Raw genomic sequence first — 20,042 nt, forward strand, 5'->3', positions numbered from 1 at the left:
GAGCAAGGTGCTGGAGAAAATCACCTGTTTTCCCACTGAAATAAGTAATAAAAGTCACATGTTCACACGACAGGAGGGAAAACCACGCCTGAATTCTTAATAATTCCAGAGGAATCAGAAGTTTCTCCTGCGAGCTGGGAAGTCAGGTGAAACCACTAGGGGGCAACCCGAAGACTGTACTTTAAATTGAGATCCAGACAGGCTCTGCCCTTCATTCAGGTGCTTTCTCAGTGATGCCTCTTGCTCCTGGATTATAAAAGAACTGAAAGAAAGGAAAGACTGTTTGTAGGTTATTCACATTGCTGTTACTCTTACTAGGTGGGAAGCAGGCAGATCAATTGCAGCATTCGGGGTCTGGGCAGCTCAGTTTACTATCCAGGGACCCTTTGGACACTTTGAAAGCTATCTGCGAGCAATAGCCTTTTTTGGCACAGAGATGGCCAGCGGAGGTCTGCAGCTGCTGGGGTTCGTGCTTGCTTCCATAGGCTGGATCGGCATCATCATCAGTGCAGCCCTGCCCCAGTGGAAAATGTCCTCTTATGCTGGGGACAACATTGTGACAGCTCAAGCTATCTATGAGGGACTCTGGATGTCCTGTGTCATGCAGAGCACGGGGCAGATGCAGTGCAAGGTGTATGACTCTCTGCTCAAACTGGAGGGTAAGTACCAACTGGAGGGTTGTGAACTGTGCTGTTCTTATGCCGGTTGGTTCTGTTTTCACCCTGGCCAGGGGAAGCGTTGCCAGGAGACACAAACACTTCTTGTATTTTGTTTTCATTGTGATAGATATGATTGAGCTGGTGCCACTGAAGGTGCAGATAGGTCTTGCCCTACACAATTGTATGTCAGTGGGTCTGATTCTCTTTTCACATGATAGTAGCTACAGAGTTGCTTCAGTCAGATTCACAGTGTTACTCCAGATAAGGCCTGGTCTACATGGGAAAGGGGTTTTTTTTTCAGTAGAACTAGTTTTTTTTCAGCATAAGCTGCCTTCAGTCCATGCATGTATATTCTTTTTTCAGTGTACCTGGTGTCTTATGCTGCTTTAACTAATCTATTTTGGAAGATAGAGGGAAGTGAAAGGAGAATCTGCCACCATGATTCGCTGCCTTTTTCTACTTGGATTTTAATTTTTCATAGTTTGGGTTAGTTGCCAGAAAATCAATGTGTAAAAGAAACAATTTTTTTTCATAAGTATCTAATAGGAATCTGTAAAGAGTTCAGGATTGCTGATTCCTTCCTCTTATGAGTAATCCGAGTTTTGGTTTGGTTCTGAGGGGCAAAATAGCCCATTTCCTGCAGATTCTACAGGACACCTTGGCTGCTACTGTGGCTGGGAGCAGTTCCTTTGGAGTCTAAGCAATCGCATAGCTCAGGAGAGAGGGCTGCTAGAATTGGGTCTGTGTCCCGGACTTTGACAAAGGAGTCAGAAACAGGAGGTGGAAAAGCAATAATTAATGAATGAGCTCAGTGAGCGAAACATGCCAAGAACAGAGAGATCAGCGCTTTGGGAAACAACTGCTTCATACCGAAAAATTCAGCAAGACGGAATTAGTGATGAGCCAAGGTGGGGGAGGAAGGAATTTGAAGCTCTGGAGGAATCTGCTCAATTTTACTGTTGTTTATAGTGTTCTTCATGCAGGGAGTTTCCTATTTATAGCAATCTAGGAAAAGGAGCTTTAAAAACTCCCTACATCAATTGAATGCTATCAATTCTCTAAGCAGCTAAGATAACGTGCGAGGAGACACACTAAAGGCTGATTTCAGAGTAGCAGCCATGTTAGTCTGTATTCGCAAAAAGAAAAGGAGGACTTGTGGCACCTTAGATACTAACAAATTTATTTGAGTATAAGCTTTCGTGAGCTACAGCTCACTTCATCGGATGCATGCAAGGCTGAATCCCTCAGAGCTGTAAATCTGGAGCAGCCCCATTACTCTGGATTTACACCTGCGTGGCTGAAAATCAGAATCTGACTCTAAAGTTCTTCTAACCGGGAACAGAACATTCTGTGTCAGTTACAAATTTCTCTAGGTAAACAGCCTGAGTTTACGTGATGGCAGAGAGGGGTGTGATCCCCTGGGAAAGTTCAGAGGAAGACAGTTTCTTAATCCTTTCAGATGCAATCACGTGTGGTCACATCCTTGTGTCTGTCCTTACCCCTCCATTGGGGCCTGAGTCAGCAGGGTGCTGAGCCCCTCCTGGGAAGCGCTGAGCATCCTCGACTCTCAATGAAGTCACGGCTATGCTGGAGCTTTGTCAGTTTCACTACCCCAGAGTGCTGTAGCTAGATCCATCTAAGTGTAGACCACAGCTCTCTTGATGAAATACAGGCTGATCCAGGGTCCATCTTTTCAGGAAAAACTCCCACTGACTAAGGGCTTGTCTGTGCTACAGAGGCTACAGACCCATAGCTACGGCCCCGAAGTGGTGTCACTGAAACCACGCAGTACAGATGCAGCCTACACTAATGGAAAGGATTTTTCCGTCTGTATCAGAACACTAGCTCCTCGAACAAGGCCAGCTCCGTCAACAGGAACATTCCTCTGGTGACATAGCTGCGTCTACACTGGGAGTTAGCTGCGCTGACCTAGGGCAGGGTTTTTCACACCCCTGATTGACATAGCTAGGTTGCTCTAACTTTTTAAGTGTAGACAAGCCTGCGAAGACTGTAGCAATGGAAAGGGTTTTTCTTTCACTGTAGGAGCTGTTTTCCTGAGTGGCTGTAGCCAGGTGGATGGAAGTATCTTCCATCAACCTAGCCGCATCTACCCCAGGGCTTAGGTCTGAGAGCTATGGCCCTCAGAGGTGTGGATTTTTCATACCCCTGAGTGACTGTAGCTGGGTCCAACTAAATTTGTAGCATAAACAAGATCTTACCCTGAGTTCTACCTCCCTAAGGCCTGAGGGCTGGAGAGAGATTTGTCTGGAAAAGAGGGTGAAAACCTGCAGCCCCACCCCTTTGATTAGCTGGAGGTGAATGGATCTGTTTATATAATCGGCTGACAAATGGCCTCGTGTTGTTTTGCTAAAAGGTGATACTTTCCAACCTTTGCCCCTTTATGCAAAATGTTTCCAACCTAAACTTTTCACAGGGGAAGGGGGAAACTGCAGTAATCTGAGCACTTTTGTCTGTTCCCACAACTCAACATCGGCTACAGAAACTACCAGAGCTACCGCACACACTTCTGTGAATTGGGGACAAAACTTAGTCATCAGTCCGATGTGATTCTTATTCTTTGTGCAGAAAACATTCTTTTAGGACCAGATCCTGCTCCCAATTAAGTCAATAGAAAATCTCCAGTTGCGAGCAAGATCAAAAACAACAAGGAGTCCTTGTGGCACCTTAAAGACTAACACATTTATTTGGGCATAAGTTTTCGTGGGCTAGAACCTACTTCATCAGATGCATGGAGTGAAAAAAAGTAGGTAAGTATAAATATACAGCACATGAAAAGATGGGAGTTGTCTTATTAAGTGGGGGTCAGTGCTAACGAGGCCAATTCAATTAGGGTGGATGTGGCCCATTCCCAACAGTTGACAAGAAGGGGGTCCGATGAAGTGAGCTGTAGCTCACGAAAGCTTATGCTCAAATAAATTTGTTAGTCTCTAAGGTGCCACAAGTACTCCTTTTCTTTTTAAGAAGGGGGTGAATATCAACAGAGGGAAAATTACTTTTTGTAGTGCTAAGGAGGCCAATTTAATCATGGTGGATGTGGCCCATTTCCAACAGTTGACAAGAACATCTTGCCCAAATAAATAGGTGCCACAAGGACTCCTTATTGATTTTGCTGATACAGACTAACACGGCTACCCCTCTGAAAAGGAGCAAAATCAAGTCATTTGATTATGTAAGCAGAGCTTATTTTCTTCCACAGCAGGGTTTCTCAACCTTTTTCTTTCTGAGCCCTCCCTCCCCCATGTGACACAGTAACTAGTTTTCTGCATAGAAAATCCAGGCCCGGCGTTAGGTGGTAGCAAGCAGGGCAATTGCCTGGGGCCCCGTGCTGCAGGGACCCCCACGAAGCTAGATTGCTCAGGCTTTGGCTTCAGCCCCGGGTGGCGGGGCCCAGGGCCCCGGGCTTTCACCCCATGTGCTGAGGCTTCAACTTTCTACTCTGGGCCCCAGCAAGTCTAATGCTGGCCCTCCTTGGTGGTCCCCCTGAAACCTGCTTGCAGCCCCCCAGGGGGCTCTGGACCCCTGGTTGAGAACCTCTATTCTACAGCACCAAAGCAACCACTGGTGCTTAAAATATAGTCCATGATGCTCTCCTTGTGAGCGAGTACCCGTTCCTTTTGACACTTAGTTATCATGACCCCCATCCTGCAAAACAAGTTCATAGGTATGTGATTTTTCACCCATGATTAGCCCCATGGGATGCTTCTTCACTAGCTAGCTCTAACCTGGAGTTAGCTACAAGGAGGTAAGATCCTAGTGAAGACCAGGATAGTTGGTAGTTTCCCCAGGAGTTAGCAGGCCAACTCACAGACTACAGGCGAGCCTAGGGTTTACCCTGACCTTTCACTTGTGATAACAAGCCTTCACTAGGATTTTACCCTGAGTCTATCTACACTGCAGTCAGAGGTGTGCCTGCCTCACGTATACACACACTGGAGCTAGCTTTAATTGAGTCGTAGATTCCAAGGCTAGAAGGGACCATTGTGATCTGACCTCCTGCATAGCACAGGTCAGAGACCTGCCCCAAAGCTTCAGCAAAGACAGCTCGGGCAGCAGCAAGGGCTGGATAACCCTGCTTGGGGACCCTGAGTAATTGCTCCCGGGGCTAGCCCATGCTACCATGCCTTCGCTGCTAGCTCGGTCACCTCTGATTGCAGCGTAGCTAACCAGAGTTAAGGACACACCTTTCCTAAGGAAGCCAAGGCTATTGAATTCAAGAGGCCTATTCCCTCGCATAAAGCCATGCGCCTATAGAAGGGCCTGGAATGTCAGGGCCTGTGGTTGCCTTGCTCCCTTGCTGTCATTTACCTTAAAACCTGAAGAAGGAAAAATAAATTCCTAAGGACTAGCCTGATGGCCTCCTGTAATCCCAAGAGACACGAGGCGGGTGAGGTAATATCTTCGACTGGACCAATTCCACCAACAGAAGTCAGTCCAATCACAGATATTAGCTCACCTGCCTTGTCTCTCTCATACCCTGTGACCAACACGGCTACAGCAACTCCTTTATACTGACCCCTTTACCCCCCGCCCATTGAAAGCAATGGAAAGGCTCCCATTGACGTCAGTGGCTTTGGATCTGGCCCTGTAGTGCTCCTTACATTCCTTTCCAGCTGTGACTAACCCTGTGAAACACCATAATAACAATGCCGGCTTGTCATCTCGGCCAGGAGCCCGCATGCAGTTTTCCATAGAGACTCTATAAAGGGATCATTAGAAGTGCTAGTGCAGGTTTATTGGAATCAGTCAGTCACCACCTCGCTCCCCAGGTGCTGCCATTGGACACTCAGGCTTGCAATGACCCACCCTCATTATTGGTATCCACCGTCGGTTGTGGACTCAGCTTTCCACCGCCCTGAGACCTCACCCCCCACCCGACACCATACTGTGCATATCATACAGTCATTTACTGCTGTGCATTGTGGGTATAAGTGCTGTCAGTCTGATGTGCAAGTGGGTGCAGTACACTATTCTAGCTCTAAATGGCTCCCCTGGGTGTGGGGCAGTGGAGAATCGGGGCGCGACTACACACCAACCTTGGGCCGGTGTCACCAAAATCCGTTTTCAAATCAATGTTTGGTTTGGTTTGTGCATAGATGAGGCCTCCGACCTTTTATATTTAGCTCCCTGGGGACAGGGGAGGCTAGTGGGGTTTGGGGCTTTTACAGACTCCTGGAAAGATTAGATTTCCCTGAAAGAACTAGTCTGGATTTAACCCATTGATTTTGCAGGAGGATTTAATTTAGAGTACACGCATCGCCTGACTAATGACTCCTTACAAGCTAAGTAACGACCACAGGATCCGGCCCAGTTATTTGTAACTAACTGATGATTACTGCTCTGCAAACAATGGTTCTTCTGTGACAGTGGGGGATGCTGATGCTTTGCAGTGCCAGGGCCCAGGGCTGAGCCCTCAGTGTCATTCGATCACATGATAAACCTATAACGGGCGGCCCTACGGGCCATACTGCAGGAAAACTCCTCTTGACCCCCAGAATCCTTTACATCATTGGGATTTTCTCCTGAATGAGGAGAGCAGGATCGAGCCATAAGGTCCTTTCACCTGTTCAGTGCATGCTGGACTCTGCTGGAGAAGGGAGAGCGCACTTTCTACCCTCCCCGCACATACAGGCCAGCCTGTGGCTGAAGATAAGCTTGGCAATGAGGCAGGGTGCATTGAACATCGCTGGGCAGCCCCTGAGCTGTTCCAACCCGTACCCTCCATGGGTCGCCGTGCCCAGCTCCCAATGAGATAGGAAGTGCTCCTTTGCCCTAGAATTCAAGGGCCGGAGCCACCTCCCGCCTGTGGCAGTTTTATTCTCAAGTAGCCCCGTTGCCTTCGGCGGAATGAGCCCTTTTCTGCACGTGTGTCAGAGCTGGGAGAATCAGCCAGAGCATCAATGAAGTGGGACACCTGGCACCATCACCTGCCAGTTCTTGGTCCCACCTACGCACTCTCTCGCTCTCTCAAAGCAGAGCTCCTCCTCTGGGGTCTTGTCGGGACTGTTCCCGTCCAAGCCATCCATCACCCTGTGGGGTGTTGCTGCTGGGAAAGGCACCGCACTTCAGGCAAGTGGAGACTCAGCTGCTGCTTAATTGCTGAAGCTGGGTGGATTCCCCGCCCCATCCCAGAAAATAAACAAGGGCTTGGATGCTTTCCGGGCCCAGCAACATTATTCCCGTGTGAACCCCTCCCTTCCTGCATCCCCAGCATCCTCGCTGAGGCTGTTCCCTGGTGGGAGTGGGGGGAAGTTTTCACTGTCAGGTCACAAGTGCCACACCATGATACTTGACTGGGGGAGCTGCAGGACTGATCCTAGGACTAGTAGCAGAAGCAGCCGGGTTCTAATCCTACTGCTCCCACCAGCATGCTGGATGGAGTTAGACAAGTCACCCACCTCTCTGTTATCTTTAGCTCTGGAATAAGCAGGTGCAGCTCAATGGGATTTGGACTTTCCTGGGCTTAGCGCTTAATTTGCCCCGGTGTGTCTCATTTCCCCCCTCTGTAAAATGGGGATAGCGTGGTTACTGTGGGGACTGGTTAATGTTTGCACATTGTGTTGAGGAGATGAAGAGCCAGACGGAATCCCACTGAGACCACCTGTGGGAGGTGCGGCTGCAGCAGAGTGGATTGAAATCTCTGTCACAAAGTATTGGCTTGACAGCAGAACCTGCCATAGGAACCGTCTCCTACGTGGCTGTAGAGGTTACGTGCTCAGTGTTCTTAAGCCTGTGGGTGGGGAACAGTTTCCAGATTTTATGGAGGAAATGTCTCTCCTGAATCGCCACCAAGCCAGGCGAGTGTTTGGCTTCAGAAAAGGGGCGGTGTGGATGGGCTGGTTCAGGAGGGAGGCTTTCTCTGATGCTGTCACTGAGCGACTACAGCGGGGATTCCTACCTTCTCCCCTGCTTCAGGCAGGCACAGTATAAAGCAGTGCATGCTGATCACTGTCCTTATCTCTGTCTGTATTGAACACACCTTGTGGAATTGCCAGCCTTCACCTTTCAGTCGCTAACTAGCCCCCAGCCCAGAGGATCTCCGCACCCTTTTCTAGAGTGCTTTTAATAGCACAATGTCAAATTTAGGAATGGACTTTTCAGGGATTGGAGGGGTGGCTGGCTCCATGGCTGGGTAAGAGGCTTGCCTGGCCTTTCGCTTCCGGCTCACTCACTCAGTTTTGGCCCAGATCAGTGTGAGCAGATGTCGCTCACATGTCGGACCTTTCTTTATCTGGTGATCTTTGTGGATGCTAGTGGACAGGTGTCTGCATCACATCGCTTCTCGGCCTTTTGGCTGAGATAAAGTGTAGTCACAACAAAAATCACCATCACTAATCATTCCTTTTCAGCAAGCAGAGTCCAAAACTATATGTGCCCTGGTTATTTAAGTACCTCATCATTACTAGAGGTGGCATTCTTCTGACTGGAGTTGTTAGGTTATGCACCCACATCCGGTGGGACAGCCTGGGTAAAGCTTCCACTGCTACCACCAAAAGTTTGTATGATCTGAGATAGAGAACTTCATTGGCCTGAGTTGCCAGTCTGGATGCTTAATCAAAGACCCTTTTGATTGGAGTTCAGCACCTATCCCTTTTACCTGGGTGAATCATTTTTTTGTGTTTTGCCGTACATTAGATGTTTATTCCACATAAGATAAAATCCCTCTCATTTTTTAACCTGCTTGCCTCTGAGGATCCTTCCTGTAGACTGATCTTGTCACAAAGAGAGGCTTTTGTCTAATCTTAAAACTGGGGGGTTGTTTTTCCTAAGCATCCCTTGAAAGGCAATAATAAAAGGAAAGGAGAAAGTTCATCCTCACCCAGCACTGGTACAATGGTACAACAGCAAGGCAGGTAAGACGGGCCTCGCTGAGTGAATCATTCTTGAAGGTTTGGCATTGGTGAGTAGCTCTGGCTTCTGTCGAACCCCAGTGGGAAGTGAACACTCCTGCCTGAGCTGTTTGGAGTAGCTTGAGTAACATGTTTCCCATACTTCATGGGCTGTTTGTGACTCATGGGTAGTTACTGTTCTCATAAGAATAGGGAACAGTGTAGCACTTGTCAGTGTCACCTGCACTCTGCCATCCCTGGGCTGCGTAAGCCTTGTATGGCCTGGTAGCAGGGAATTGTCCAGTTATTGTCAGAAAACTATTCTAGCTAAAAATATGCAGACACGTCAGCTGATCAGCAACCCATCAAGGATTGGAGCTGGTTGTGTGGAGAACCAGTACAAGATAAATGTGTGTGCACACACACAGAGCCGCGAAAGGGAATATGCTTGAAAAGTGCAGAGTTTACAAAATGAGCGCCAGTCACTTCCCTAACATAGCTTTTATTTAACATGCGGCATTAACAAAATCCAGCCTGAAATGTGAAGGTCTAAAAGAAATCCCACACTTACTCCAGTGAAACCTTTCTGCTATCACACCACTTCATATGATTATTTCTCTGCCAGCCACTGATAGCCATGGAAAAATCTTATCTAGGACGTCGATAAATTGTGCATCATGTAGTTCATATGTCCAAATCTATGGCCACAGACAAAATCAAATTCCCTGCAGCGGAGAGTTAGCATATTTTGTAATGGATGTTGCTTTTCACATTTTAAATTCAGTGAGAGCGCCTCTAGCATTTGCACGAAGTTACGATATTTGAAAGGTTTCAGAGTTGCAACTGTGTTAGTCTGTATTCACAAAAAGAAAAGGAGTACTTGTGGCACCTTAGAGACTAACAAATTTATTTGAGCATAAGCTTTCGTGAGCTACAGCTTATGCTCAAATAAATTTGTTAGTCTCTACGGTGCCACAAGTACTCCTAATATTTGAAAGGTAATCCTTTCCAGCAGTAGTCTTAAGACCCAGTCCTATACTTACTTACTATCTCCCATCACTAGGAAATGTTTGCAGAGCTGGTTCGTTATTACTAAACGGCAACAAAAGTCCTTCACCTTTGAGTAAACAATGGATAGTAGAGACCAAATCCTGGTGCCATCTGCTGGCTGTGGTTTGGTATCAGTCCAGTTCTTGGTGGACAGCTGGGTAAGGTCAATGTTTTCAAACAAGGGTGCCTGTGGTTAGGCTCCTAAATCCTTAGTTGGGATCTTAAGTAAAAGTGGCCTGTTTTTCACAGGTTCTGAGCAGCTGCACCTCCATTGACTTCCGTGGAACTATTTGCATGAGCAAGGGATGGAGAAACAATCCCTTATTTCTCTAGTAAACAGAACAAGTGCCCTAGAAGACCAGTCATCACGGACTGTCACTGGCCTCTGTTCTCTAACGCTCAAATGTGTGCAGATTTAGATAATCTTGTATTGAGCTGTCATCTTGGTTACTTGGTAGCTACAACCCATGTGGTAATTAACCACTATCAATGTACTCTGCAAAAGGGAGGAAGGCACAATCACAGAGAGTGACAGGTAGAGAGACAGAACCAGAAGCATGTGTTAAGGAGGGGTTTGAATGACCAGTGGGTGTCATCACAATCAGACCTCATCTCTTTCGGCTGTTACTGCTGCCCTGGTTATTCCCTCCCACTGAACACCTGTGTTTGAATTCTATCCCCCTCACATGGGTCATTGTACTTTTTTTTTTCAAATGAAATCTCATTTTGTTGTTTTCTGCCCGTGCTTCTAAGCTCGCCAAGAAACTCCTTCTAGTCTAGTATCATCTGGGAGCTTCATTGGTAATACTACTCCCCCTTCCAGATTGGGAAGATGTTAAACAAGGCTAGATCTAACACTGATCCATCTGGTACCCAACCAGTTGACTCCCTCACAACATCATCTATTGCTGTATATTGTTGCCTTTTGCAATATCCAATTTTTTTTTTCAAGATTTGGGGAGATTCATCTCAACTACAAATAAATGCAATCTATACGAATAGGTTGTGCTACCGAATGGGCCCATGTGAGTAAATACTTTGCAGATCCAGAGATGCTCGATAATTGCCCTGGTTCTCCACAAGGAAGATGGTCCACATGGACTCAATTTTGAACCTCAGCTAAGATTAGCAGATTTTGCAGAGAAGGAGATGGGGAACAAACAGTTTAACCATTTCAAGTCACTGGAGCAAAATGAAACAAACGGAGTGTGACCCTGAGAAATTCTCCATGGAAAGAACTGGAGATAATGGCTTGAAGGTCTTTCTTTGTAGTTAAGATTTTGCCCATTGCTGGGGGAAACAGGCATTGAAATAGAGGGGAAAGCCCTTTCCTTGGGCACATGGTGGAATTCCATGAAATAACCTCAGGACACTTTGGCAGGAGGGATCTGAGAGAAGGAGAATAGACCACTACAGTATTGATATTCAGAGGCAAACACAAACATATGAACGAAAAACCTCAACCCACCTCCATGTTCTCTCTCTCTCATGCACACCCTTCATTAAGGCAGAGCTAAAATTGTAAATAAAGCTAAGAAATAGCAAGTTTTTAGTTCAAAAATCCTAAATGCTGAAAAGTCAAACACATGAACCTTAACTCTGACCCTTACCAGCAGCTTCTCCTATGGAACTCTGTCAGATTCATGGGCAAGTGTCCTTATCAAATGTGATCTTTAGGTAGAGACCAGGTAAAAGCACTCTGCTCCTTCCTCATTTATCAGATAATTGATGACCAATAGAAAACTCTTTGGGTCCGTTCAGCCAAACAGTCCTGAACCTAGTCCCAGCAGCCACCTCCTTTGCTAAATGCCTCAATCCTCTTTTTTCTGCCAGCTATGGTGGCTGTGTGGCCTAGGGGAATGAACGGCTGACTAGGTATCACGTGCCCCTGACATCTAACCCCATGTTCTGTTACTGATTTATTGTGGGGCTTTGGAAAATCTTGTGATTTCTCTGGTTCCCCATCTGTGAAGTTTGGAGGGTGATCCTGGTTTACCAATTCTGCAGGGATCTCATGAGGATAATCAGCTAAGGTTTGCAGAAGTAAATGCTGTAACTGTGGTTAGTACTAAAATTACCTTCAGTGTCTTCTAAAGTCATTTTAACTCCTCTCTGTCAAATACCTCACCCTGTAACTTATTTCCTATATTTATTACCCCTTGTGTCAAGTAACTGGGCTTTTACTCCTAGTTGTCCAATATTTAGATTACGTCCTGCAGTTCTGAACCTCTTGCAAAACGCTTTCATTGCTTTCAAAACCTCTCTCCCTTTAGGGTCATCTCTTTCACAATCAGAATGAGCCTAAATTATGCACAATAGACCTGACATGTTGTATGTGACATATGGTCACAGTACATCTGACAAACAACCCTTCCTCACGTACAAAGAAAATCACAGTTTATACACTCAGCTATTGGCCATTGCAAAGCTGCTGACATGTTGCAAAATTTAGCATGAAACACATGTGGGCTCTTGGATACTATTGCGGAATGAGTATCCTAATGCAAGCTGATTTTTGTGTCAGTCTTTTTAAGCTATATTCCATTGACAAATATTAGTTTAAAAATGATTCAACGTAACTTGACAAATACAAAAAAGTGACCAATAGAAACAGTGTTACAAAATATTCTTTTGGTTTGAAATCACCCATGCTTGATCACTGAGCCTGATGATGAATGTTTCTGCTTGTTTAATAGCATAATAATATGCATTTAAAGCCTGATTCTGATTTCCCTTACACCCGTGAACTTCCACTAATGTCATTGGAGTCACCCTGGATTTACACTGCTGTAAGCAAGAGGAGACTCGCATCCTCAGCTTGCAAGCCATGACCAATGGTGACACAAAGGAAACTCAATGAAAAACACCTGTGTTGCTTTGATGGGCATTTTCCCTTTTAAGGAAAGGCAGGGAAACACAAGCCAGCCAAGCCCTACCACTATGAAAGTGAAAATCCCCTAAGAGACCAGAGATTTTTTTTCTTGTGCACGGTGTGTCGGTTCCCACTGATCTGGATCCGTTTGTTTTTTCACTGCACGGCACAACCTACTCCTACACCATTAAGAAGTTGAACATTTATATCCGATGAAGTGAGCTGTAGCTCACAAAAGCTTATGCTCAAATAAATTTGTTAGTCTCTAAGGTGCCACAAGTCCTCCTATTCTTTTTGTGAATACAGACTAACACGGCTGCTACTCTGAAACATTTACACAGAGACTGGTCCTGACTTGCCTTAAGATATTGGTGCCTTTCTGTTGCTGAACCCTTGTTGCTGATGGGCTATTCAGGGCCAACTCTCCCTGGCTTTTAAGGAAGGAATCTTCCAAAGACTCTATAAAAAGACAAAGGGAAAGACCCAGAATGTCTGGGAAAGGGATTGGTGTAACGATGATTAAAGAGCAGCTGGAATTCGAAAATAAACAGTGTCAAAATTGCACCTTCTTCCTCAACAGATCTGCTCCTGGTGTGTCTTTAACTGCTCCAGGTGCAGCCTAAGGGCCTCCTGATGGGAAACTCCATCAGCCAGATTTGGACACTTGCCCTGTAGGGGCTATGATTGGCTAGGAAAGAACCCCCCTGCTGCAGGAACAGCATGAAGCTATGGAGGATTTGGTTATTACAGTGAAGAGCATGGTTTAAGAACCTACATAGAATAGATGTGAGTTTGCTGCCATCCTGGTCAATGCCATAGTTTGAGCCAGGGACCTCCAGAGCTAAGAGCATGAATCCCTGCAGCTGAGATGAAGAGCCAGGCTCTGCAGCTGGGTGTGTAACAGACTCACAACCTCTGTAGATCTGGCATAGGTGGAAATGTTTCACGTGCCGGCCAGTGAGTGACATAAAGGCCCTATTCTGGTCCCTTCTCACAAGTGTCAGCATAACAGGTAGCTTTTATTCAGCTTCTGAGCACTAGGATCCCATTACGCCTTAAGCCATCCACTCTCTGAAAGCTCTTTCCCGTGTACGTACTTGTAGACCATGATCAAGTCACCTCTTATCCTTCTCTTAGATCAACCAAATAGATTGAGCTGCATACATCTCACAGTCAGGCAGGTTTCCCAGATCTCAAACCATTCTTCTGACTCTTTTCTGAACACTTCCTGATTTTTCAGCATCTTTTTCTGAGTGTAGACGCCGTAACGGGACACAGCATTCCAATAATGGTCCCACAAATGCTGAATACAGAAGTAATATCTCCTCACTGCTCCTACTTGATATTCCCCTGCTTTTGCATCAAAATCTCTTATTTGGCCTCTTAACTACAGAATCATACAGCCCATGTTCATTTATTTCCCTACCCTTACGTTCTGCTCTGTGTCATGGTAGCATTCCCCATCTTGTGTGACCTATATTCTTTGTTCCTATACCTTGCACTTGGCAGTATTAAAATGTATGTTGTTCAGATGAGCCCACCTTACCACATGCTACAGATAGGTTGGTACAACTGACCTGTCCCTATCATTATTTCCCATTCCACCAATTTTTATGCCATCTTTATATTTAACAGAAATGACTTTACATTTTTTATATTTTTGCTCCATGTTAGAATTCATACTCCCGCCCCTCAGTGCGCGTGGCTGCACCATAGAGTCAAGCTCTGAGACACCTAAATTAGAGGTGTGATTTTCAAAAGTGCTGAACACTAAAGAGTTCCCATTGATTGCAGTTATGCATGTGTTTAAAGGTTTTGCCAGATCGGAGCCTAAAACCGAACTTATTTCCTTTGATAACTAGCAAATGTATTCTTTTTTAATTGGAATTAAAATGGTTAGGGAACAAAAGTTGTTGAAGATCAAATCCTGCAAGGAGCTGAGCCCTCTGTCATTGATTTCAGAAGAAGTTTTGTGTGTGTGTGTCCACCACTTTATATGATCGAGTTGATGCATGATAGTTCTTCATAGAGTTTAAGGCCAGAAAGTAGTACCTAACAGAGGACATAGAACTTCACCATTACCTCTATATTAAGCCCAATAACTTGTGTTTCAACGTGGGCCTTGGGTTCTTTTCAACACACTGATGACCTCAGGGTAACTCTAACTCAACACAACACTATGTTTGTCCTTGTAGGCAGTCTGCAGGCTACCCGGGCACTGATGGTGGCTGGCATACTCCTGGGGCTCATTGCCATTTTTGTTGCTGTGACTGGCATGAAATGCATGAAATGCATGGAGGATGATGAGGTGAAGAAGATGAGGATGGCTGTCTTTGGGGGCGTGATCTTCCTTATTGCAGGTTGGTAACATTTCAAAGACCAAACACACCTATCAGTGCCCATTTCTGGATAGGATTTATTTTGCAATCAGGTATTTTGGGTGAGAGGAGAGTATAAAGTGCTTTTTACCTGTTAGTTGTGCTGGAACATCTGGAAATAATTGTTGCCTTCACGTATTAACCCTTTGGAAACTGCAGACACACATTGCATGTCCTAGGGCCAGTCATTCATTTGGTTGGCCTTTTCCAAAATTTCCATTGTTCAAAGGATTACACTAACTAGCTGGGCTGGCCCCATTCTCTAGTGTCCTGGCATGCTGTGTCATGGGTTGAAAAGTCCCAAGAGTGCTGAGATGCCAGGTTTTTGCCACCAAAGGGACCAGATGGCAGCTGTCCCCAGTGCAATGGGTGCTGAATTAACCAGTGTGGGGTCCATGGCACTGGCCCCTCACCCATATCTCCCACCCAGTGCTGGCCTGTGGCTTCAAGCCACAATTTGGCTTTGAGTTGTGGATGCTCAGCACCTCTCAGGATTGCAGTTCCTCAATGTACTAATCTTTGCTGTGATCATGTCATCTCTTTGGAGGCTTCCCTATTGACTAACCAGCCATTTAATTGTCTGAATTTCACTGGCAGGTTTTGACGTCTTGGTGGCCACATCCTGGTATGGACATCGAGTGGCTCGGGACTTCTACAACCCTTTCACCCCCGTCAACACCAGGTAACGGCCAGTCTTGCATAATGACACTGTACCATAAGGCAAATGAAAGTTGCAGTGCAGGGCCTGACCCATCTCAGTCAATGGGAATTTTGCCATTGATTTCAGCGGGAGCAAGAGTGGGCTATCATGATTACTGGTGCCCTGCCAGGGTTTGCTTGAAGGCATTTCCCAGCCCTTGTGAGACTTGGGTGATTGTCATAGGACAGAAGATGTTAGAAGGGTTAAATCTGACTAATGCAACTAGAGCCGCGTGACTGGATCCTGACGCCCATGCAGATCCTGTCGCAAGAGCAAGGCCTAGAGTGGCATGTTGACATCAGCCATAATTTCTGTGACTCTCATAAAAGGTCGTGCGGCCCAGCTGCCCACTGCCCTGCACTTTGACACCTGTGCAAAGTGAGGGCAAAATGCTACCCAACTGGAATGGTAGCGCTGTTCACTCGCTCTGCACAGCTATCCATGCCAACACACGGTTCAATGGTGAACCAAGCCCTTGGTCTCTCTCCAACCAGCCTTCTACTGAGTAAGCCTCCTCCGTGAATGTTTAGATATTTGGCTCCATCCAGGCCCAGTGTAGTGGTGTACAGCTTTTTAAATTGCTTGAAACCATGGTTTCTCCTCTCCTGCTGTACCACAAACCCCTTTTGCATGCCAGGATCCTCCTCTCACCTAGCTGGGATCTAGCTGCAACCCATTTAGCAGCATGGGAAGGCCAGGCATGAGCCCAGTATGTGAACAAATAGTGAAATAGCATTAAATGATTGTAAGCATTTTTTTTTGGTAAAGTGAGTATTGATTTTACTTTCCTCATAATTTTTAATATCAATTTTTTAATTTTAAATTTAAAACAACTTTTAATGTTGATTAAAATGGTGTGTCCCTTGATGTTAAGCTAAAATTATGGGGGTTTACAATTTTTGCCATGAAAGAGAGATATTCAGTGTGGTTCTTAAATGGGGCTCTTTGGCTATAGACCTCTGAGTGCTTTACGAAGCAGAGCCAGTATCATTACCCCATTTTACATATGGGGAAACTGAGGCAAAGAATAGTGACATGCCCACGGTTGCACAGCAGGTGAGGGGCAGAGCCAGCACTAGCATCGCGGCTTCTAGCATAGTAGGCTATAAACGTCAGAACAATGAGTCTCGAGAACGACTCTTTTAGTATTCCAACAATGCCACACAGAAGTTTTTCACCTTTGCTGTGCATTTCTGTGATGCTTTTAACCTCGCTGCTGCCAATTATTTCTAACAAGCGTCCATAGGTTTTGCAAACTGATGTTTTAAGCCACTTTGCTGTACATTGTATTTTCTGGGCATAGAGGAGGTGATCTGGATTCTTCTAATCTGTTTTCCTGTGCCAAACAAATGTCCAAAACTGAGTGATGAACCAGAGAGGCAAGATTGGTAATTTGTAGTTAACAGTGAAACGTAACTCATTCACAAAGTCTTTTGTGATAAATTGCACTTTGAAATCATATGATGGGGTCAATTTTATTTCTATATTTTCACCACAAAACCCTGTCTCCACGCCAGCGATTTTACTTTTTTAACTCTATTTTGAACTGGTTAGCATTTGAAAAAAGAGAGTCAGATACAGATTTTGCCATTGTGCCATATACACCACTGGTGTAAATAGTGCCCTGTTAGTGGAATCACAGGGACTGCATGAGTAAAAGCGAACGAAGAATTTAAGTTGGTGTCATTACACTGTCTTCATCTTTCGGTTAAGCCTTGCAGAATTGGACTGTATGCCATTCCTGTGAGTTAACTGTGACAAGTAATTATTATTATTTGTATTATTGTAGTGCCTAGATGCCCTAGTCATGGGCCAGGACTCTACTGTGCTAGGTGCAGTACAAACACAATTAATACTTGTAATTCAGGGGGAGTAGTGACTAGTGGTTAGAACACAGGCCAGTGAAATAAGAGTCTGGCCTTCTATTCCTAGCTCCATCACTGTGTTTGCTGGAGCAGGGCTTTGATCCTCTTTCTGTGCCCCAGTTTGTCCGTCTGTAAAATGTGAGAAATAACCCAATGTAGTTGTGAAGCTTAAAAAATGAATGTTTGGGAAACTCTTTGAGATCCTCAAATGAAAGGCACTAACAAAGAGCAACATACTTATAGTAATACCACACATAGTACCAATGATAAGCCAGTCTATAAACATATTGCTTTTATGTGGGGCGGGGGGTCACTAACCCTTCCCATACCAATGGCATCTTTGTTTCCAGAAGAGTCGGTAAGAGCTAGTTGGAAAATTTTCAACAACAACAACAAAATCCATGAAAAAGAGAAACAAAATGTGTCATGATTCCTCCTCCTCCCCCCATCATTTTCCAACCAGCTTTAGAATTAATGTAACTCAAAGGGGAGAAATCAGAGGGAGGCTAAATAAACAACACCCCCTGGACCCTAACAAAGTAAATCAAACATTGGGCATAGATAAATTGGGATGGTTTGGGGTGATATAAAGATTTATTATCACCTGTTTGGAAGACCTTAATATCTCATCTCTTATTTAAGAAATTGCTACATTATAATGGTCCGAAACACAAGGGTATTTCCATTGTAAACAGAACTGTTTTGAGCCATTACTATGAAACACCCTCATACTTTGTCCATAAAATGTGATTCTGCTACTTATGGCTCCTAGATTTTGTTGCTGACTTGCACCTGCTATGTTCTTTCATTTATTTGATTATACTTAAACTCCAGCTTAGCACATGACATTATATAACCCCTACCTGCTCTACGGTACTTTAAATAGAACACAGCCCCATGAACATTTCTACCTGAATTGCCATTGGATAGCAAAAGGGCATCCCTTGACTATCGAGGGTGGATGACAGTTTGAACTCTGATGTATGAAATCACTGTAGTGTGACTTTCATAGACATTCTAGTCATGGGGGAAAACCCATAAACCCAGTGGGGATCTAGGTACTCAAAATTAGTTCACAGAGCTGCCAACTCTCATGGTTTCAAGTCTCCTGATAGTTGGTGTTTTTCTTAAAGCCCAAGCTCCTGGAGGCATATGATTAGGTGAGAATCTTGGCTTTCACTTTCTTTATAAAAAGAGTAAATTTCTAGCCCTTGTGGGAGCAAAGAAAGGCTTGAAACTGTGACCCAGGTGTGACCTACAGGCTCAGAAACCAGAAGGCAAGGAAAAGGAGCTCAACGTGTTTTCTGTTTCTAAACTGCATGATTTTTTAGCCAATCTCGTGATTTAGGGGGTCCTGACTCCATATTTTTAGGACTGGCAATGTTGCTGTACTGAACAAGGATTGTGCTGCATGTTGGTTGGCTCTCTGGCCAGAGTTTGCTGGGGGTCTTTTTTGCCTCTGACCCTAGGATGTTTTGATATTTATATTACTATTTATTATTTCTCCCCAGATTTGAATTCGGACAGGCCCTCTTCATTGGCTGGGCAGCTGCTTCTCTCACCATTTTGGGAGGTGCCTTCCTCTGCTGCTCCTGTCCACGAAGAGAAATTTCCTACCCACCCACCCGCGCCCACCCAAAGAGTGCTCCCTCAGCAGGAAAGGATTATGTATAATCGAGATGGGGAGGAGCTACCTGTGTCAGCGACAAAGCTCATTAAAGAGAAGATGTGGAGACCAGATCAGAGCGGAGTTTGGACCTTCTGCATACTGCCTTCCTTTTATTACAGCAAATGTGTATATTTTTATAATCCTCTTCATTACTGGACATGAATCTTCCTTTCTCTCCCAGCCCAAAGAGGAAGACTAGCCTTGTTCATAGATATTCTCATTGGAAAGGTGTAGCCTCCAATCTTGTGTTAATCTTGATCCTGCAGCTCATTGGGAGAAAAAGGGAAAGTGATACTTTTTTCAGACAAATATTTGTGCTTTATATAAAAAAAATCTCAATTAGATGGTAACAATTCACCCCCTTTATCCCATTAAGCTGGAGTCCAGTGTGGTGTGTATATTTTTTTCTATACAAAGTGATAGAAAAAGTAGTATTAGAAGAAATCTCCCGGCCTAGGGAAAAGACCTGACCCATAGTACCTGTTCTAAGAGGGTCTAATAAAGTCTTATGGTTTTGCTATGGCTTCCTATTTTATCCCTCTTTCTTCTATGTACAGATCAGCACACCAAAGACTAGAATCACAAAAATTAGCAAACCCCAAAGGTGTATTGCAGATTTTTTCTGATTGTATTTACCCTCAGTCTGACTTTGCTCAGTGTTACCCTTTACTCTTACCCATTACTACTACACACAAACAGATGTGTGCATGTGCATGCACACGCATACACACACACACACACACACACGCGCCAGTGGACACCACCTTAAACAATTCCTCTACTCCTTGAAGTTTGCTCCTTTCAAATATTAGTTACCAGATATTACATCCAATCCACCACCCACATCCTTAGTCATCTCTGAGCTGAGTTGTACATTCTTTTCTAAGAATCCATCTCCTTAGCTTTTTTGTCATTTTCTTCTCTAAATTTCCCTGTCCCCAAACTGTCAGTTCTGGGAGTGAGGCGGCAAGAACTATTCACTGTATTCCAGGTATGTTCTCT

At 45.0% G+C, this 20,042-nt stretch overlaps 1 protein-coding gene across 1 annotated transcript; it reads left to right on the forward strand.

Moving 5' to 3' along the window:
- Nucleotides 1-200: 200 nt before the first annotated feature.
- On the forward strand, nucleotides 201-19,564 carry CLDN1 (claudin 1). Its single transcript, XM_038416560.2, has 4 exons — nucleotides 201-659; nucleotides 14,624-14,788; nucleotides 15,404-15,488; nucleotides 18,883-19,564. The coding sequence occupies exons 1-4, from the start codon at nucleotides 437-439 to the stop codon at nucleotides 19,043-19,045; spliced, it is 636 nt and encodes a 211-aa protein (XP_038272488.1). The 5' UTR covers nucleotides 201-436; the 3' UTR covers nucleotides 19,046-19,564.
- The last annotated feature ends 478 nt before the right edge of the window (nucleotides 19,565-20,042 follow it).

This window comes from Dermochelys coriacea, chromosome 9, assembly GCF_009764565.3.
Source record: "Dermochelys coriacea isolate rDerCor1 chromosome 9, rDerCor1.pri.v4, whole genome shotgun sequence".
Taxonomy (NCBI): domain Eukaryota; kingdom Metazoa; phylum Chordata; order Testudines; family Dermochelyidae; genus Dermochelys; species Dermochelys coriacea.